Source organism: Acinonyx jubatus, chromosome D4 (genome assembly GCF_027475565.1).
Source record: "Acinonyx jubatus isolate Ajub_Pintada_27869175 chromosome D4, VMU_Ajub_asm_v1.0, whole genome shotgun sequence".
In the NCBI taxonomy this organism is placed as follows: domain Eukaryota; kingdom Metazoa; phylum Chordata; class Mammalia; order Carnivora; family Felidae; genus Acinonyx; species Acinonyx jubatus.
The window spans coordinates 61,277,385-61,299,446 of NC_069391.1; the positions used below are offsets into that span (position 1 = coordinate 61,277,385).

The 22,062-nt window shown below is 40.1% G+C and overlaps 1 protein-coding gene across 3 annotated transcripts in view; it reads left to right on the plus strand.

Annotated features, from left to right (window-relative positions):
• Positions 1 to 22,062, plus strand: part of GLDC (glycine decarboxylase) — a 96,381-nt gene that overhangs the window by 46,494 nt on the left and 27,825 nt on the right. For all 3 annotated transcript variants that reach the window (XM_027047043.2, XM_053205126.1, XM_027047045.2), the window contains exons 9-16: positions 3,094 to 3,199; positions 4,391 to 4,530; positions 5,126 to 5,206; positions 6,835 to 6,932; positions 7,434 to 7,518; positions 7,681 to 7,722; positions 8,845 to 8,987; positions 21,380 to 21,455. In XM_027047043.2, coding sequence (XP_026902844.1) covers positions 3,094 to 3,199; positions 4,391 to 4,530; positions 5,126 to 5,206; positions 6,835 to 6,932; positions 7,434 to 7,518; positions 7,681 to 7,722; positions 8,845 to 8,987; positions 21,380 to 21,455 — 771 coding nt within the window. The remainder of the gene's footprint in view (positions 1 to 3,093; positions 3,200 to 4,390; positions 4,531 to 5,125; positions 5,207 to 6,834; positions 6,933 to 7,433; positions 7,519 to 7,680; positions 7,723 to 8,844; positions 8,988 to 21,379; positions 21,456 to 22,062) is intronic.

Sequence of the window (22,062 nt, forward strand, 5' to 3'; positions counted from 1 at the left end):
TCTTCGGGGTCTATTGGGATCTTTGCCTGTGGGGAGACCATAAGGCCTCTACCAAATGCTCTCCTAGCAGGGGAACCGCTTCTCCCTGTGTGGCCTTTTGTCTCTTTGGACCTCACTGCCTGCTCCTGGGGATTCGCCCCTCCTGCTGAGCACCACCAGGTATTGAGCTGAGGAATTTCCCAGTCTGCTCTCCTCTGTTTATAGAGTCCTTATGGTATCAACCCTGTCCTTTCTCCTCTTCTTGTTCAGTCACTTGAGGGTTCTTCCACTCTCTCTTTTCTCTCCAGTTACTTCTGGGGGGAGTGCTTTTCCTGTACTCTCCCCCCTTTGTCTCTTCTCTCTTCTCATAAACAGCTCCCTACCCTCCATGGCTTCTCTCTCCCCCAGTTCATCTCTCCCTGCCACTTATCTGTAGCTTAAGTTATGCAGATTGTTGTTTTATTCCTCAGATCAATTTTCTAGGTGTGCAAAAGGGTTAGCTGCATTTCAGAGATGAGAGAAGCCCGCTGCCCCGCCATCTTGGCCCCTCCCTCCCAAAGTCTTGAGCAAATTTTAATCGCGAGCTTTTTTTTTACTCCTTTTTTAAAAAATTACTTTCTTTAAGTATACTAATTAACTTTATCCAGATTATCCAGAAAATTCAAATTTTCTGGTTCTTTATTTGTCTGAACTTCCTTTGGCGTTCTAATGCCTTTCTAAGATTTCTAAAAATGATTTAAAAATTTTAAGTTTATTTTTAGAGAGACCACTAGAGTGCAAGTGGGGGAAGAGCAGAGAGAGAGGACGAATCTCAAGAAGGCTTTGTACTGTCAGTGCAGAGCCTGATGTGGGGCTCTAGCTCATAAAACATGAGACATGATCTGAGCTAAAATCAAGAGTCAGTGACCCAACTAGCTGAGCCAACCAGGAGCCCCTAAAAATGATTTTACTAGTCATCAATTTGTTGGCTACTCAAGAATCACCTCTGGATTAAAAAGGGACATGAACCACCATCTACAAAGCTGTTACAATGAGAGGCTTCCAGAGGATTTTGTGATTATGAGGCCTGAGTTTTAATTCTCCTGTAGTAGTCATAAGCATTTAGATACACAGTGTCATGGATTGTTTGACTTGCCCTCTTCATAGCTGGAATGTATTGTAGTGCTTCTGCATTTCTCTTTCTTTTTTTTATTTTAATTTTTTTTAATGTTTATTTTTGAGAGAGAGAGACAGAGACAGAGTGCAAGCAGAGGATGGACAGAAACAGGGAGACACAGAATCTGAAGCAGGCTCCAGGCTCTGAGTTGTCAGCACAGAGCCCAAAGTGGGGCTCGAACTCACTGTGAGATCATGAGATCATGACCTGAGCCAAAGTCGGACACTAAACTGACTGAGCTACCCTGGTGCCCCAACAACTAGTTGTTGTATAGAGTCCCACATGATAGTCTAAACTCTCTTGGGGAATTTTGGCCCAATGAAGTCAATTTCTCTGTTTTCAGATGTTTTCTTTTCCTTTCCATTTTCTTTATTGACTGTTGGTTTCAGTTTCTAGTATTTTTTGTGAACTGTTTCTTGTTTTCCAGTGGTCCCATGGATTCCTTCTAGTAGCCTAGCAAAGAAAATATGCACCTGACACTAGATATAATAATGAACATGTTCCAACTTTAAAGCACTGTGTTTTTCAGGTGTTCTTCCCACTCTAGGATGATTGACTGTGAAGTTGACCTTGAACTGCTAACCTTGTACATTAGTAGAAAAGTCACTAGTGGGACTGGAAATATCAGAGTCTAGGTGCTAGACCAGTAAAATAGGAGGGGCTGTGGGAGAATGGAGTGGACTGGGTAGGGAAGGAGTCTGAGACTTGGTTTTGGACCAATTACCTGGGGGGCAAGGATGATATTGCATGGTTAGAAGATTGCTTATTGGCAGGATCTAGGATGATAAAGCCAATAAAGATAAGAACAAGAGGAAGAGAAGCAGGAGGTGGGCCTCCATCATTTTCCCCCTCGTTGTCACTTATTTTGGTCTCTCATCCTAACCATTCTCTTTTTATCCTCCTTCCTGACCTACATGTCATCACAGTGGGGCCTTTCCTTGCTCCCCATGCAGGACTTCCTCACTGAAGCATCATTGGAGTTGTCTGTGTCCCTTATTTCTGGGAAGTTTCAATGCCATTCTTTTCTATTTTCTGTCACACAAAAACATATACTTCCCTGTAAATATTTTTGTGAAACTTCAGGCCAATGGTCAAGGGGAGATATCTTTACTTTAGAAAGTAACCTTGCTATGAGCAGAGAGGAAATAGCCAGTAGATTCTGATTTTCTCTTCCTAATACATGTCTTGCAAATTTATTTTGGTTTTATTCCACTGCATCCTTCATTTTCATATTTGGTAGAACCTTGCCACATAATCCTTATTCATCGCTTGGTTTGCTGAAATTCAGCGTCTAGTGCTTTAAGTTCTCAGAAGATATGTTCCCTGAGGTTTTTTTTTATTTAATATTTATTTATTTTGGGGACACAGGCAGAGTGCAAGCAGGAGAGAGGCAGAGAGAGAGGGAGACACAGAATCTGAAGCAGGCTCCAGGCTCCAAGCTGTCAGCACAGAGCCCAACATGGGGCTTGAACCCACAAAGCACGGGATCATGACCTGGGTTGAAGTCGGACACTCCCCAGGGCCCCCCCTGAGTTCTTATATATTTGAAAATTCCTTGTTGGTTTTATCCTTGAATAACTGATTGAGTATAAAATCCTTGGATATCACTTTTTTTCCCTGATGACTTTAACGCTCCACATCTTGCAACATTAAATATTGCCCCTCAATATTTAATGACAGCCTGATCTTCCCCTTATGAGTGACATGTTTATATTGCATCAATGAACCTTCTCCTTTATAGTCATCAAATTCGATCTGGCTATATTGGATGTTGTGTTTGCCCCTCAGATAGTCAGGTAGGTTGAGAATGGTCTCCCCCTCTCATAGTTAATGCAGATCATTTTGTTTTGTCCCTGTTTTTAATTTTGGCATTTCAAGTCAAGAGAATACTCCTTCCCACTAATTGTCTTCCATCATGTTATTGAACATGGTTCCTTAAATGCTGTTTGTTGTTTTAGGCTCTCTTGGCGAATATGGCTGCCATGTTTGCAATCTACCATGGTTCTCATGGGCTGAAGCATATTGCTAGGAGGGTACATAATGCCACTTTGATTCTGTCTGAAGGTGAGTCATTTATCTGTTTAAAAACTTTCGAACATAACAAGACTGATAAACCTGAGTAAGTAAAATAGAAAACTCACTGTATGTCCAATACTGTATTCAAAATTAAAAGTCAAATAAGAAATTACTTCAACATCTATGATATACTGAGTGTTAAAAATTTTAATATGGATTTTTCTTATCCCTCAACCCCATAAACGAGAGGGATGATCACTCAGAGAAAAATGACCAAAGATCATGAAGTATAAATTATTTTATTTATTTATTTATTTTAATATTTTTATTTTTTGAGAGAGAGATACACAGTGTGTGATCAGAGGAGGGGCAGAGAGAGAGAGAGGGAGACAAAGAGTCTGAAGCAGGCTCCAGGCTTCGAGCTGTCAGCACAGAGCCTGACACAGGGCTCGAATTTGTTAACTGTGAGATCATGACCTGAGCCATCTGAGCCACACAGATGCCCCAAATTTTAGAAGAAATACATGTACAAATCAATGGCCAATAAACATATGACATTTCAGCCTCACTATTAAGGAAATGTAAATTGAAACAATAGTGTTTCTCCCATTACTTTGGCAAAGATTAAGAAGAATGCTGATGTTGGTATAACTTTTATGAGGCCTTTTAAAATATGCCTACATTTGGGACCAAAAATTCTACTCTTAGAAATGTATCTAAAGGAAATAATCAGATGTCCATTGAAACATTATTTATAATACCACAATCTTGAAAACAGCCTAAATGTCCAAAAATAATTGATTAACTCTGGCACATGCATACATTTGAATATTACACTGCCATTAAAAATAATGATATAGTTATTGATCTGTAGAAAATAAAAATATTCATGATACATTAAATTTTTTTAAAGTGTAAAGAGATGTATGATATATCACACATGCACACATACACACATACATTACAGTTCTAGAGGAATACACACCAAAATGTAACCCACGGTTATTCCTAGATGGTGATTATGGTGATTTTTCTTTTTATATGTATTTATTTCATAATAGTCTCTACTATAGTAATAAGCATTTAATTTCTTTACAAAAAAAAAGCAGTTACCAAAACACTGGCTAAGACCAGAAATAGACAAAGGTTAGAATTTACCTCTTTATTTCTCTGTGGAATGCCAAGAGCAGAGGAGCAGATTTCTTTGTTGGGGACTGGTGGCTCTCCTATCTTATCTAGGTCTCAAGCGAGCTGGACATCAACTCCAGCATGAATTGTTCTTTGACACTTTGAAGATTCAGTGTGGCTGCTCAGTGAAGGAGGTTTTGGACAGGGCCACTCAGCGGCAAATCAATTTTCGGCTCTTTGAGGATGGCATGGTAAGTAAAACTTTTCCATTTCTTTATATATTCTCTAAGATTTCATAACTTTACTCACTAAAAATTTTCTTCTTTATTTAAAAACCCAATATTTAAATTTTAGGCACAATCTACGTCTTACAAACAATTTTGTTTTCCAACTTTGAACATTGTGACCTTCAAAGGATAATTCATTCTTAGCTTTCCTTAAGACTTTATGTTTTCATGTATGATACTCCTAGGCACATATTTTGCTCATAATACTCTTCCCAGGATGACTGTTGAAGTATAGTATCATACCCAGTATGGTGTGATAAGCACCATAATGAAGTAAGTTAAAGGAAGAAAAGGATAAGTCTATCTAGCATCAGTAAGGGTGACCTGCAGGCATGAGACTGCTGGGGTCCAGAAATGGTTCATAAAACCTAAACTAAACTAAACTAAACTCGTCTAGTCAACTTCACCTACGGGCCAACTTGGGTATAATGGCACCCTGATAGTTTGAAACAACTGAGAGTTTTATCTAGCACCTTCTTCCCTTTGACCTCTCTTGGGGTTTCTCCACTGGTCTTGGGGTTTAGGGCTGATGTTTTCCCTTTAATTTTCATTTCTGCAGCTTGGTATTTCTCTTGATGAAACAGTGAGTGAAAAAGATCTGGATGACTTATTGTGGATCTTTGGCTGTGAGTCATCTGCTGTAAGTAAAATAAGAAGATACATTTCTCTCAATGAGTATTTGAGGTGTTGTCCAAGATAGCTGTGCCTCTTGTGATTCCAAGTGTGAAACTGGGTGGACTGCTGTTAAAAATTATGCCACTGACCATCCCCTATAGCTAGTGGTCACTGCTGTGGGCCCTAGCTAGGAACTGGAAGTCAAGCTAATTTGAAGGATGGTTAATGGTGTTTAATTCAAACTGTCCCAAATGGGGAATCATGACATTGGTGTCCTGGTTATGTCAATTCTGGGAAAATACTCATTCATGTAACATATTTATTGAACACCTAATATATGGCAGGTAGTATGTTAGGATCTGAGGACTCTGTGAATCTAAGATGGCACAGTTAATGACCAGGAGGCTGGGGCTGGAGAGGTTCCAGACACTTGGAAAAGCAACTATAAAGGCTTAGAGGCCAAGGATTATATTGAGAACTAGACACAGTATAGTGTGACTGAGTTGATTTCTGAAACAATGAAATTGCAGGGCCATGTGAGGAGAAAGGTTACACTTGCACGGATGAAAAAGAAAGTGGTCAGTAGTAATAGGTTCTGTCCTGGTTGCCTATGCACTCTTTAACAAGGGACTTATCTAGAGTACTAGATAACAAATATAAATCATCAAAGAGATATCACACTGTTCTTTTTTAAGTCTTAAGTAATAAATAGGACTGAATAAGCCATATTCTGTCTAGAATTCTGCATTAAATTTAACCACAGGTATTTGTTCCATGCATTTAAGGAATATTTATGAAGTATCCACTGAGGGCTCTAGATGGCTATACTATCAGCCTGAGGCAGAATGAAGAACAAGACATGTATTTATATATTCTGGATATTAACCCTTATCAGATATGATATGGAAACATTTCCTCCCATTCTGTGAGTTCTTAACTCTCTTGATAGTGCCTTTGATATGCAGAAGTTTATTTTAATTAAAGTCCACTCTATTTTTTCTTTTGTTACTCAAAAGCATGTTACTCATGCTTTTGGTGTCGTATTTAAGAAACCAAAATCTAAATCCAAGGTAATGCAGATTTGTGCTTATGTTTTTCTCTTAAAGTTTTATAATTTTAGCTTTTAAATTTAGGTTCTTAGTTCAGTTTGAGTTTTCCTATATGTTGTAAGATAAGGATCCAACTTGATTCTTTTGCATGTGGTTACCAGTTTTCTCAGCCTCATTTGAGGAGATTGCCCTTTCGCCCATTTTAGTGCGTGTATTTTATTAAACTTGTTGTCAAAGACAAAAGCAGTGTCAAGTGAGAATCCTTACTTGAGTGGTATCATCATAACTTTTTTGGATAGCACTTTAAAATAACTTCCTGGAACTTGCTTCATTACTCAAGGAACATGCAGGAGAAGTTTTTTGGTGCAGTGGGGGGCATAAAAATTGTCATATTTCCTTTTTTATCTAAGGCAGAGGTCAACAGACTTTGAAAATAGTGCTCTGGACAATTGCCACAATTCATGACTCCTGATACCTTTTACCTAACCATGACAGATGCCAGGGAGGTGGGCAGTGGTAGTATATCTGCAGTGCTTTGTCAGAATGCATGCTGAGCAATTCAAGGCTTGCTTCCCTTCCATTACTCTGTGGTCTCTCCATGCAGGAGCTGGTTGCCGAAAGCATGGGTGAGGAGCGGAGAGGTATTCCAGGGACTGCCTTCAAGAGAACTAGCTCATTCCTCACACATCAAGTGTTTAACAGGTTTGCTTGGGTGTGAGACTTCTGCATTGTGTACTGTGGCTCAGGAGTACAATAGAGAGTGGCTTCTGAATCCACCTGTGAGATGGATCTGGTTTTTGTAGCTCAGCCATGGCTCACTAAGAAACCATTGCCATAAGGATTCCATTCCTGATTGTGGCAAAGCCACCTGTTGCTGGCTCTGCTCCATTGGAACTGTAACCCCTAACCCACTTGTCAGGAAGAGGGGAGTTTGGATGCATAGTTGCTAGGCTGATGTTCATACCCAGGAACTCAACATCCTCTTCTTCCTAACCTGACCACTGGAACCTTCTTGTCCTGGTGCATCCCTGAGGTTTGTAGGGGTTCTATGTCCTTGCTTCTGACACTTTGTTAGCATGTTGGCTATGGCTCAATTTGATCTGTAGTTTGAAGGTAGATCTCAGTGTGTCTTATCTTTCAGGAGGATGTGCATGGACTCTTAGCTCATTATAATGGCCCAAATCATGTGTTTTGTGTTCATAGCTATCACTCAGAAACAAACATTGTCCGATATATGAAGAAATTGGAAAACAAAGATATTTCCCTTGTTCACAGCATGATTCCACTGGTAATTGTTGCCTTTTATTCCTGCTTCTATCTCACGCCTGGTTCCACCTCTTTGGGTTGCAGCTGATATGCTGCAAGAGGAATGAAGGGGTGGCCATGTCGGGAGATCAGAGGGATAAGAGGAAATTATTAATGTGATACATTTTGGATATGCTTCTTAAAGGGGTCCTGCACCATGAAGCTCAACAGCTCATCTGAACTCGCAGTAAGTAGGAGGTTTTCTTAAAAACTTTTCTTAGGAAGGAATTTAATAGGAGAAGTGTTCTAGCTTGTACATAAGTGGATAACTAGAGAAAGCTACTGGGACTGTGATTTAGTAACTGTCTAAATAATTCTTTACCTGGTATTCAACAATCTGTGGACAAACCCTAGTTTTATTGCGACTTGGTCATTTAAATTTATGAGTAAAATTTTTTTTAATTAAAATAAACATTATTAATTAAATTAATATATGTAATTAATAATTAACTAATATTAAAGTATTTATGCTTTCCTACCCCCGTTATTTATTTATTTGTGTACTTTTTAAGATTTTATTTTAAGTTATCTCCCCATCCAATGTGGAGATCAAATCACAACTCCGAGACTAAGAGTCATATGTCTACAGAGTGAGCCAGCCAGGTGCCCCTCCTATTCCCCCCTTTAAATCTGCATTGTAAAAAGCTTTTATCAACTTGGAGTTTATTATGCTCAGTAGAATTCAGAACCTTAAGCCTTCTTTCTAGAAATACCAGAAGGGTATAGACTGGAGGTTTTCATTTATTTCTTATATCAACAGAAGATTTGTTGTAACCTGATCATGTAGTTGGTAAGTATCTCTACTAGGCTAGGATCCATTTTAGCAAAACTATCTTCCTTTTTTTCCATACAACAAATGACATCAGGCAAAGGAAATCATGTTATATTGTTATTAGAAAGGTTTTCCCCATTTACTTTGGTTTATGTCTTGTTCTGCTCAATGAAGACAGAATAATATAGGTGCTGTATAAGAGTTTGAGCAAACCTTACCTGCAACAACTCATTGGATTTCATGGATATAAATATATTTTGTTCCTGAAAAGATAGAAAAAGTTTATATTTTTGTGTAAGTTCCCTTTCTGGGCTTTTGTGACCCACTTGTAAAATGATGGCAGTAACAGTATTTATCTGTTAGATTGTGGTGAGGTTTAAATGAATATATTTAAAGTGCTTAAAACAGTGCCTGGCACATAGTAAGCACTCTTTGTGCTAGCTATTACTATACTCATCATCATCATTAAAGTTAGTATTGGTAATTACTATTACAATAGGTACATATGCATGTGTCTTCTCCCCCATTGCTCTTCAGCCTATTACATGGAAGGAGTTTGCAAATATCCACCCGTTTGTGCCTCTGGATCAAGCTCAAGGATATCAGCAACTTTTCCGAGAGCTTGAGAAGGACTTGTGTGAACTCACGGGCTATGACCGAATCTCTTTCCAGCCTAACAGGTAAGAGATTTCTTCTGTCATTTCATCTATCTCATGTGGTATAACACCCACTCCAAAACTTGGAGGCTTGAAAAAACAATTTATTATTTCTTACTGTGAGAGTTGAGTAGACAGTTGAAATCCACTGGGGCGGATGGCTAGAAGGTCCATTGTAGTCACATTCACATAGCCAGAAAATTAGTGATAGGCAGCTGGCTGGGAGCGCAGCTGAGTATGCTGACCTGGGTCTTGGTTCTTGCCCATGTAGACTTCTCCATGTGGTTGCTCGAGTGTCATTCCTCCTGGAATGTTGTCTGGGTTCAAAGTGGAGTGTTCCATAATGGAAGAATGTGGAAGCTGCAAACTCCTTAAGGCTTAGCATTTGAAGTTTCACAACGTCATTTCCAGATGCTGTGCTATTTATTCAGCAAGTGACAGAGTCAGCTCAGTTTGAATGCAAGAGTGGATGATACATGGGTGTGAATGTCCAGAATTGAGGTTCATTGTGGGCCGTCTTTGGAAACTAGTTACTACATCCATCAATGACATAGCATAATAATTAGAATCAAGTATACATTAACTCCTAACTGGAAGCCATGTCTCAATCCAGTAGGGTCAGGAGACCCTAGATCCTGGTTCCTTCTGTCACTAACTTTGAAAGTTCCCTGCCAGGGGCGCCTGGGTGGCTCAGTCGGTTGAGCGTCTGACTTCGGCTCAGGTCATGATCTTGTGGTCTGTGAATTCAAGCCCCGCATCAGGCTCTGTGCTGACAGCTCAGAGCCTGGAGCCTGTTTCGGATTCTGTGTCTCCCTCTCTTTCTCTGCCCCTCCGCTGTTCATGCTCTGTCTCTCTCTGTCTCAAAAATAAATAAAACATTAAAAAAAAAAAAAAAAAAAAGAAAGTTCCCTTCCCGCCTCTGGCCTCTGTCTCCTTATATGTAAAGGATATGTTTTTGAAGAGTGATATTTATTTATTTATTTATTTATTTATTTATTTTTAGCACTCTAATTTTATTTTTTATTATTTTTTTAAATTTACATCCAAACTAGTTAGCATATAGTGCAGCAATGATTTCAGGAGTAGATTCCTTAGTGCCCCTTACCCATTTAGCCCATCCCCCCTCTCACAACCCCTCCCGTAACCCTCAGTTTGTTCTCCATATTTATGAGTCTCTTCTGTTTTGTCCCCCTCCCTGTTTTTATATTATTTTTGTTTCCCTTCCCTTATGTTCATCTCTTTTGTCTCTTAAAGTCCTCATATGAGTGAAGTCATATGATTTTTGTCTTTCTCTAGTTTCACTTAGCTTAATACCCTCCAGTTCCATCTATGTAGTTGTAAATGGAAAGATTTTGTTCTTTTTTGATTGCCTAGTAATCCTCCATTGTGTGTGTATGTATATATACACCATATTTTCTTTATCCATTCATCCATCGATGGACATTGGGCTCTTTCCATACATTGGCTATTGTTGATAATGCTGCTATAAACATGGGGGTGCATGTGTCCCTTTGAAACAGCATACTTGTATCCCGTGGATAAAGAATAACAGTGATTTTTAAAAGCAGAGGGCTCTAGCAAAATCTTCTGGGTACTTGTTAAAGATACAAATGTCTGTGTCCCTCTCCACACCTACTAATCATAATCTCCAGCAGTTGGGACTAAGAATCTTTAGTTTTAAGAAGCAAACAAGTGATTCTGATCCCTCCTGATTTCCAATCTGGAATCCACTAGGTTTGTGAGCTGTCTTCATGGGAATAGATACATCATAGATGGATAGGCAGACAAACACTACCAGCAGGAGTCCACATTTTAAGTATCTTCAGAAGAATTGTGTTTCTGCCGCTGGCTTTTCCACCTTCCACTACTCAAGTGTTAATTTTCCACCAGCAGCCTCAACACTGGCAACACCTAGGAGCTTGTTAGAAATGCAGACTTTGTATTTCAAGATACAAAAATCAAATGATTTTAAAACTGAGACATTTATTTTCTGACTCTATGCAACAGAAAATAATCAGATCTTAGATACAGCCAAGCCCCACCTCCTGTTTGGTAAGATAGGGTATACAGCAAAGCCATGCACTCTGTGAAAACAGTACATCCTATAAAATACAAACCTTTTAGGAAGGGGGCATATGCAAATGAAAGGACACAGAGATCTTTTAATAATAGCCTCTGGAACCCTGATTTTATAAATAGGAAGGAATGATATTCATGAAAGTCAGGCTTCATGCCTTCTTTAAAACATCATCATCCGGCCCCTCTTCCTTTTCAAAGGAGGAAAGGAAACTGAATGATAAGCCTGAAGAAATAATACGTTAAATAAATATTGAAAGTGAAGAAATTTTGCCCTCTAGTGATGGAATATGATTACATCTTCTGTGGATTAGTAATTTTTCAGGATTATTTTAACTCTTAAATCATTAGCTTTTGCAGCTAATTGAGGGCCAAAACAGGATTCCCAGAAGTCCGACCTACAAATGAGGAAGTTTGCCTTCCCTTAATAGAATGGTTCCCAACCCTGCATAGAAATTACTCATGTGGTGCGTTTATAAAAAGATCCTGATGATCAGATCACAATCCCAAATTGAATCATAATCTTAATAGCAAAAGAGGGGTAAGGGAAGGGACACAAGCATGAGTAGTTTTTTTTTTTTTTAAGTTATTTATTTTGAGAAAGAGAGAAAGACAAGGCAAGGTTAAGAACTACTCTCTTAGAAGTTTCTCTGTCCTGCTCTCCTCATATGATTGGCAGTGAGTTTCATTACCCCATTTAAGTTGTGCAGAAAATAAAGAGATCATTATCAAGATGTCTTTCCTGTCAGTGATGCCTTCTTACACTACAGAGATTCCTAGGTGTAACACTTATTTCTAGGAGCTGATTTGAAAGTGACAGTAGCTGTACCCAAAGTTGAGGCTTAAGATGAGGGATATTTCTGGTTCTTAGCAGAGGCTGCTCTGACAGGTAAGGAAATGCCCTGCTCTTTTGTTGGCCCTTCTATCAAGGGCCATGCTTCCAGAGATGAAAGTGATTTGATGTCTTAATTTGAGGAAAAGAGGAAGGGATGCACCATATATTCTATATGCAAGAGATTTTATTTTTATCTTGCTGTGACACTATCTTGGTTTACTTGCGCTAAGCTTCTCTCCACAAGTGAATTATATTTTCAGGTCTTATAACCTATGTTTGAAGTATTATAATTAGTCTACCACAGGGTTAACTGTTATTTATCATGGTTTATTGCTGGCTAGTGACCAATCCAAGGTGCTGATGTAGGCTTCATATTTATTGTAAGAAGTTTTCTTGAGTATTCTGTACAGAGGAAGAATTTGATGTATCGTGTCAGCCACTAAAATTATGCTATAAAATAAAGGGTGCGGTAGCAATTGTCAAGAGACTGTTACAGCAACTCCTCGGTGCCTAGGAAGAGACAAGCCACATGCACTCAGGGAATCACAAAAAACTGTTTATTGCACACCAGTGCTGGCCTAGCAGAGTCACCTCCAAAGGCTGAGCCCCAACTTTGGCATCAGTCTCCTTTTATGGCTGGGGATGGTAGGGGGTTGAGAGACAAAAGAAAAAGGGGAGGGGTCCTTTATCAGTGGTGCTACACAGGTAGTTGGTGGAGGCAGGAGGCAAATAAGATTACAGAAGCCAAAAGTATGCAAGGGGAGTATCCAGCCTCATCTGGGGTTATCTGGCTGGCCCATTTTATCTTGTTTTTCTTCTCAAGACCATTTCTTGGTGTTTTCACTTATACCTAATTGGAGTTGGTCAGTATGTCTGTAGACTAGAGTCTGGTCACCAAAATATATCTAAATGTTTCCTTTCCCTGGCACCTGTGTGGTTCAGTCGGTCAAGGTTAAGCGTCTGGCTTCCACTCAGGTCATGATCTCACAGTTGGGAAGTTTGATTCCCCCATTGGGCTCTGTGCTGACAGCTCAGAGCCTGGAGCCTACTTTCTGTGTCTCCCCCTCTCTCTGCCCCTTCCCTGCTCACACTCTGTCTCTGTCTCTGTCAAAAATAAATAAAGACAAAAAATAAATAAATAAATAAAGAGTAAACGGTTCCTTTCCTTTTTTGTTACCGTATAATATTTATTTATTTATTTCAAGTTTATTTATTTTGTGAGAGCGCAAGCAGGGGAGGGGCAGAGAGAGAGGGGGCAGAGGATTCAAAGCAGGCTCTGTGCTGACAGCAGGGATCCTAATGCATGGCTTGAACTCACAAACCATGAGATTATGACCTGAGCCACATTTGGACACTTATCCAACTGAACCACCCAGGTGCCGCTATCGTATACTTAAAATTTAAATATGGCAAGAATTAGGAAGTAGCATTAGTAATGTTTTACAACTCTAAAAAAATTTTTTGTGGTAAAATAAACATACCATGAAAATTTACCAATTAAAAATTACATTTTTAAGAGTACAATTCAATGTCATGAAGTACATTTATATTGTTTTGCAACCATCAACACCATCCAACTCCAGGACTTTGTCTTCTTAAAGTTCTTTACCCATTAAACAACAACTCCCCATTTCTCTGTTACACCAGCCACTGGCTGGTGCTATTATTTTCTGCTGCTTTTAACTTTACTACTCTAAGTATGTCATGTAGGAGGAAACACATCATGTTTGTCCTTCTATATCTGGCTTATTTTACTTAGCATAATGTCTTTATATCCATGTCTTTATCTTGTAGCATGTGTCAACATATCCTTTTTTTTTAAATATTTTTAAATGTTTGTTTATTTTTGAGAGAGAGAGAGAGAGAGAGAGAGAGAGAGAGAGAGACAGAGTATGAATGGGTGAGGGGCAGAGAGAAAGGGAGACGCAGAATCTGAAGCAGGCTCCAGGCTCTGAGCTGTCAGCATAGAGCCCAACACGGGCCTTGACCTCACTAACTGCGAAATCTTTTTTTTTTTTTAATTTTTTTTTCAACGTTTTTTATTTTTTATTTTTGGGACAGAGAGAGACAGAACATGAACGGGGGAGGGGCAGAGAGAGAGGGAGACACAGAATCGGAAACAGGCTCCAGGCTCTGAGCCATCAGCCCAGAGCCTGACACGGGGCTCGAACTTACCGACCGCGAGATCGTGACGTGGCTGAAGTCGGACGTTTAACCGACTGCGCCACCCAGGCGCCCCTAGTTAGATGATTAATATCTTCCAGTGGACTGAACTTTGAAACTGCCCTTTGAAGACTAAGTCATGACCACCATGTGTGTATCAGGACAGTTTACAGTAAGGAGAATCAAAACACTTGATGGTTGTTACCTCCCACACCCCCATTCTTGAGCTCATAATTGATTAATTAGCTCTAACATGACTGATACCATTGATAATCTCTGATAATGCTTTTCTACTGAGCCTGGTGCAGCTTCAGAACCCTCCTATCAGAGAACTCCAGGAAGCCAGATATCAGAGACCTCTGGTCAGAGACTGATTTCCTAAAGAAGTACTCAGAACACCAGGAGGAAGAGAAAGAAGGGTGAAGGATGAAGAGAATCATCTTTGGGGACACAGAAAATAGTGAGGAGAAGGACCTCCCCTCCCCCAATTTCCTTAACTCTCAAAAGCATATTTTGATTTTTGCAGTTTGTAAGGCTTGGAGCAGTGGTTTTTGCACTTGGTCACACCCTCAGAATTTCTGACTCAGTACTTCAGAACTTGAATTTCTATCAAGTTCCCAGGTGATGCTGATGCTTTGGAGATTTAAGTTTGAGAACCATTGCTTTAACATACTCTTCGGATATCAGAATGGTTAGAACAGCTGGATCTATTCAGATGTTTCTTGACAGAATCTGAAGGTTAAGTATAGAATTCACCTTAAGTCAAATCAGATATAGACTGGGGTGCCTGGGTGGCTCAGTTGGTTAAGCGGCCGACTTCATCTCAGGTCATGATCTCATGGTCTGTGGGTTCAAGCCCCACGTAGGGCTCTTTGCTGGCAGTCCACAGCCTGAAGCCTGCTTCCGATTCTGCGTCTCCCTCTCTCTCTGCCCCTCCCCTGCTTACTCCCTGTCTCTCTCTCTCTCCCTCAAATAATAAACATTAAAAAATTTTTAAGTCAGATACAGATTGGTAAGAACATTCCAGAATGATACATTGAGATTTTTATTATAAGCTCATTGGAATGGAGATCCAGGCAGTGTTTGGGTACTTGAGGTAAGCAACAGAATTAGACTGATTAATATCCTAGTGCTTCCAAGGTATGTTTATTGGAAAAATTGTCAGTCACCCTATTTATTCCATTCATAAGATAGGAATCAGTGCCATTTTTTACTTTATTTTCTTGGAGGTGTCTTAGGATGTTGCCATGGGCTAAAGTGGGTCATTTTGAAGCAGTGGCTGTTTTGATCATCTTACTGGGATCAGTTTTACCATGTCAGTTTCTTTTTTTCTTCTCTTTTCTTTTCTTTTGAGATCGCAAGTGAGCAAGGGGACAGAGAGAGAGAGAGAGAGAGAGAGAGAAAGAAATTGAGCTAGCCCAAAGTGGGGCTCCAACCCATGAACCATGAGATCATGACCTGAGCCAAAGTCAGATTCTTCCCACCAGGCATCCCATCATGTCAGTTTCTTAGCTAATGTTTCACTTGGTCACTTCCCAAGCACTTGATGGTGGTATTATTAAAGTGTTTGGTTGAGGGGAGTTTGACATCAAAACATATATCACAGGGGCACCTGGATGACACAATTGTTTAAACATCTGACTCTTGATCTCATCTCAGTTCATGATCTCATGGTTCCTGGGGTCAAGCCCTGCATCGGGTTCTTGCACTGATGGTGTGGAGCCTGTTGGGATTCTGTCTCTCCTCTCTGACTCTACCCAGCTTGTGCTTTTCTCTCTCTCTCTGAAAACAAATAAACGTTAATTAAAAAAAAAAAAACATTATAAAATTAAAAAAAACCATATCATTAATAGTGTTTCCTTTTGGAGAACTAGATGGGGAAGAATGGGAGAAGGTTGCTTTTTTTTTATAGATGCAAATTTTTTAAACACATGAATGTTTTATTTTATAATAAAAAACTTTCAAATCCACCTATGAATTAGGTGACAATACCCAAGGGAGGCTTGCAGCAGAGAACAAATCAGGGTTACTCCAGGTGAAGGGTCACCACTATCACTGGAAAAATCTGTGACTGTCCCACTTCTTGGGTCATTTCCTCCAGATTATGAAGTCCCAGGCTGTGGGAGTTTCCTCTATGCTGTGATTGGGTCACATGTTCAATAACTTGTTAATGGACAGTGATTGGGAATGTTTGCTCCCTTCCTACTTCTTCTTCGTTTTTTTTTTTTTTAATTTATTTTTTGAGAGAGACAGCATGAACGGGGGAGGGGTTGGGAGAGGGGGAGACACAGAATCCGAAGCAGACTCCAGGCTCTGAGCTGTCAGCACAAAGCCTGACGTGAGGCCCGAACTCACAAATTGTGAGATCATGACCTGAACTGAAGTCAAACGCTTAACTGACTGAGCCACCCAGGCGCCCCTGCCCACCCCCCCAATTTTTAAGATAAAAACCTTCTTTAAAAAATTTTTTTTACATTTATTTTTGAGAGAGAGAGAACGTGAGCAGGGAAGGGTAGGAGAGAGTGGGAGATCCAGAATCCATAGCAGGCTCCAGGCTCAGTCAGAGTCTGATGCAGGGCTTGAACTCACAGTGAGATCATGACCTGAGCTGAAGTTGGACTAGTAACCAACTGAGCCCCCCAGGTGCCCCCAAAATTCATTCATTATCTTAACCCATCTTTAGTTTTATGCTTAAGGAGTGCTAAGCTTTCTACCTGTGACTACTCGCCGTGAATGTTCTCCACAATCATCTGTATGAGTAGGCCTTATTTATTCCTTCTTCATCATTGATTGTTAGATCATCTGCAGTCATATTTCTAACATCTAGCAGAAGTCTTTAAGTCTCCCTTGGGATTCATCTTGTGTGAAGGTCCAATAAAAATTTGTTCCACAGGTCTAAAAACTAAACCTTTCCAGGTAGAACTAAGTTGCAATATTTCTAAATCCCAGGGTTCTTAGCAAAGATGAAGGTAAAGTGATAAAAATCATTGACATTTGTGTCCTTGAATTCTAGTTCTAGTCTCTTTCTAGCAAAAGAGCTGTAGTGTCACCCTGTTTCTGTCATGCCATCTTCAAATTCTACCCTCTTCCTCTCCCCCCAAACCTTTTGCTAAGTTCACACTGACTAGGATTGCACTTAGAATTCTACACTGATACTAATAGTCTAGTTTAATCATTACAAAACTGTTGAATCCCATCAACTGCATTTTATTTTCACCTTGTGGGACACTGTACTTGTTCTAGCTTCTTATAGTCTATGACTTCTTAACAGATTTTTTGTGCAATGAGTCTGTGTTTTGGAGGATGTTGTCTGCTAGACTTTGCTCATTTTGTGTTTAGCAGTACAATATGTAGCAGTTCTTTCACCAGCCTGAATATATGCCATGACTGGAGGATGTTGTTTTTCTAAGACAATTTAAGCTTATGCTTACTTGACACTTTTGTGGGTCTGAGGCTCCCCACCCACTAGTGTCCTCCTTTCTGTGGCCAACTCTGCAGATCCAAGCCACCAACCACTTCAATTTAAATGGATGTCAGAAAACCACTGTTTTTGCTGTGTTTTTTCTCCACATGTAGTGGTTTTCTGATGGACTCTCAATCTGGGTTATGGAGATAAGCAGTTATTTTTCATAATACTTTTCCATCAACATGTGGCACTAATTCCTCTTATTTTAATAGAACCCCAATAATAAGCCTTTGTGGCATTTATTTATTTATTAAGGTTTTTTTAAAAAAAATTATTAATTTTGACAGAGAGCATAAGTGGGATAAGGGCAGAGAGACGGAGAAAGAATCCCAAGCAAGTTCCGTGCTGTCAATGCCAGCCCATCTAGGGGCTCTATCTCATGAACGGTGCGATCATGACCTGAGCCAAAATCAAGGGTCGACACTTAACCGAGTGAGCCACTCAGGCGCTCCTTATGTGGCATTTAGTTTTAAGTTGCCACATCTAGCATTTATGATCATCCGTAGGATAATGCCTCTCTCTTGGATTACTGGCTCACAGTTCCATTCTCTTTCATTCCTGTTCTGAATACCTTGATTGGTTTCCAACAAGATAAGATGAGTAGAAGTCATGAGAAAAAAATAGAGGTAAGTATAGAATCCATTTGTTGAGTCCCCTTTCCATGGAAGAAAGGATATCAATGTTGACTGCTTCGGCTGGAGATGGGAACTAAATTTTGGGGGTTTTTTTGTTTGTGTTTGTTTTGTTTTTTTCTACCAGCTTTTTTGGCTATTTTATTTTATTTTCTAATTTTTTTAATATGAAATTTATTGTCAAATTGGTTTCCATACAACACCCAGTGCTCATCACAACAGGTGCCCTTCTCAATGCCTATCACCCACTTTCCCCTCCCCCCTACCCCCACACCAACCCTCAGTTTGTTCTCAGTATTTAAGAGTCTCTTATGGTTTGCCTCCCTCCTTCTCCGTAACTTTTTTCCCCTCCTTCTCCTCCTCTGGTCTTCTGTTGAGTTTCTCAGGATCCACATATGAGGGAAAACATATGGTATCTGTCTTTCTCTGCCTGACTTATTTCACCTAGCATAACACTCTCCAGTTCCAACCATGTTGCTACAAATGGCCAGATTTCATTTTTTCTCATTGCCAAGTAGTATCCCATTGTATATTTAAACCACATCTTCTTAATCCATTTGTCAGTTGATGGACATTTAGGCTCTTTCCATGATTTGGCCATGGGAACTAAATTTTGAACAAAGTCCATGCAGAGTACTGTTCCATATATGCTGAGAACTATATCCTACCCTCAGGGCTTACACTCTAATTGAGATAAGACAGGCACACAAAGTACATTGGAGTTCTAAAATAATTTTCAATGTACAGTGCACTTATAGGATTGTGTTATAACAGTAACAAAATACTGAGTGCATATGGGTACAATTATTATCCCTATTTTAGAGATGAGGAAACAGAGGCTAGGTAACTTGGTATTGGTGGTTTGCTGAAGCATATTCATTTTTCTGTTTCCAAAATAAAAACAAGTGAGCAACAACTTGTTTTTCCAAAGACAGGAAAATGGAAGACTCATGTCTGCCTACCTCCCTGGAAGAGGGAAGAGGCAGACCTCACTCAGTGTAAGTGACAAGAAACTTATTATATGTGTTAGCCAACCCTCCCTAGTTCGACAAGGGTTATGTGAAAGAAAATCACAGCTCTGAATCCTTTGGGAAGCACAATGTGCTCGGAGAAACAGTACTGCTCTCAGGGGAAACATGAGGCTCCTTGAGAGGCCAACTTGTACTGAAGTCTAATTCTGTCACTGTTGGCCATGTGGGCATGTAACACTTTAACCTCAGTTTCTTCATGTACATAACGGGGGTGATGGACCTATCACATGGGGGTATTGGGAGGATTAAATAAGGACTAAATAAAATGATGTAAAATGCTTTAGTGGCAACCCCCACAACAAGGGCTACCATTTCTCTGTACTCTGTGCAGAGTGCCTGTTAAGTAGGAAGTGTTTAATTAATGGAGCAATTTATACTTATTACTATTACTTAGCTAATCTACCCTATCCTATTGCTTTGCAAGTCACCACTTTCTCTTTCTCCAGCCAGGCTATAAGCCCCAGATACTTCCCTGTTATCTCTCCTGACCTAAGTCCTCAATTCTGCTGTTTCCTAACACCAGACCATCAGTGTCCCCACAGTAGTTTGAAAACATTTCAAATCCAACTGGTTTTGTCCTGGTGTTCTCTCAAAATAAAACAAGGAAACAAAAAAACAAAACAAAACAAAAAAATAGTGCTCCAAATTTTATCTTTTGGTTTAAAAAATTTTTTTTTAATGTTCATTCATTTTTGAGAGACAGAGCATGAGTGGGGTAGTGGCAGAGAGAGAGGGAGATACAGAATATGAAGCAAGCTCCAGGCTCTGAGCTGTCAGCACAGAGCACATCGTGGGGCTCAAACTCACAAACTGCAAGATCATGACCTGAGTCAAAGTTGGACACTTAACCCAATGAGCCACCCATCACCCCTAGCTTTTAGAAGTTTTTTAAATTTAGAAATTTACCTTATTCTTACAACTTGTACTTGTAGAGTGTTATCTCAGTATTATGGGATGATTAGAATGGATGAACACCCAAACCACTGGGTCTTCTACAGGATTAAGGGATGGTGTAATTTTGCAAAATAGAGGAAATAACCACTTTGAATGAGATTTAAAAACCTATTACTCACTTCCCTTTCCTTCTGCAAAGACTACCTACTGAGAACATTAAGTAACAGTTTATGATTGACTCAGTATTGCTCACTGGACTGTTATTAAGTGTGCTCTTAAATTGTTGCCTTCAAGGACTGCCTAGTTGGGTATGGACAGCTTCTAGCTGCCACATGCATGGGGGCATGGCAAAGCTCACCTAAGAATAAAGGACTATTGCCACACTCAAAGGGCATAGTTCCTTTGGGGTAATATCATCACTGATTATATATGTGGTATGGACAAATTCTGGTTTTAGGTGTAATAATTGTAATTAATGTTATTAAAAATTGTTCTCCTTGGGGTGCCTGGGTGGCGCAGTCGGTTAAGCGTCCGACTTCAGCCACGTCACGATCTCGCGGTCCGTGAGTTCGAGCCCCGCGTCAGGCTCTGGGCTGATGGCTCAGAGCCTGGAGCCTGTTTCCGATTCTGTGTCTCCCTCTCTCTCTGCCCCTCCCCCATTTATGCTCTGTCTCTCTCTGTCCCAAAAATAAATAAACGTTGAAAAAAAAATAAAAAAAAAATTGTTCTCCTTGAAAGATACACACTGACATTTGAATTGATAAAATGATGTGATACTTGAGTTTCGCTTCAAAACAATCTAGTTCAGGAGGTGTCTAGTTGGCTCAGTAGGTAGAGCATGCAACTCTTGATCTCTGGGCTGTGAGTTCAAGCCCCCTGTTGGGTGTGGAGCCCACCTAATAAAAATAATCTAGTTCAGAGTGAGGGGGTTAGTGTGGGATATGGTTGGAAAAAGATTGACCATACCCAAGAATTGTTAAAGCTGGATAATACGTATATGGCAGCTCCTTATATTCTACTATTTTTGTGTGATTTTTGAAATTTTCTGTAATAGAATTCGTAGATACATGGTACTGAGCGAGGTTTGAAGGCCCATTTCTGAGTAGGAGTAGATGAGCTTTAGTACACGGACTGAGTGCCATTCTGTGGTCATTCAAGAGCTTTTAGGTTGTGCAGAGATCCTAGGTGAGCTTTCCATGGTGTCTGGTAGTGCCTTTTTGTCAAATGGAGAACATGCAGTCCCTGCCCAGTGAATAGTGAATGAGTCAATGAAAGCAAAGAGGCCCAAAGCCCTGACCCTTCTCTTCTTGTCTTTGCAGCGGAGCCCAGGGGGAATATGCTGGGTTGGCCACTATCCGAGCTTACCTCGAGGGGAAAGGAGAGGGACACAGGACAGTAAGTATGAGCATGAGCAGGTGGTGCTTGCCCACCATCAGGGGGCAGTGGGTCCAGCTCTCAGAGTCCCTTTTCTTTTGTGGTGCACTCCTTCTAAGCCTTATTGGAAGCAGCTAGGGAACATACAATCAAGAAACAGATTTCCCTGAACTGGCCATTACAATCCTTGCCCCGGAGACACTTCCATGGACCATTTTGAGGGAAAACATTTGAAAATAAAGGTTTTTGTTCAAGCCCAGTCTGTAAAAGTCAGCCAGTTGGCCATGGAACTGCTTTCCACAGGTTGCAAAGGATGGAAGGGGCAGGAATGTTACCCTTCCAGGTCTCTTCTCCCTTGTGTAGTCCTGGCCCTACACCTGGACAAAGGGTAGGGACTTGCCTTTAATTCTTCTGTAACCCCTACTGTGACTAGACACAGTTCTGATTATATGTATGCTCAAAAAATGTTTATTGAGGGGCACCTGGCTGGCTCAGTCAGTAGAGCACGCAACTCTTTATCTCAGGATCATGAGTTTGAGCCCCACGTTGGCTGTAGAGATTACTTAAAAAAAATTTTTTTTTATAAAATATTTATTGAATAAGTAAATTCCCTATTGAGGATTGTCAT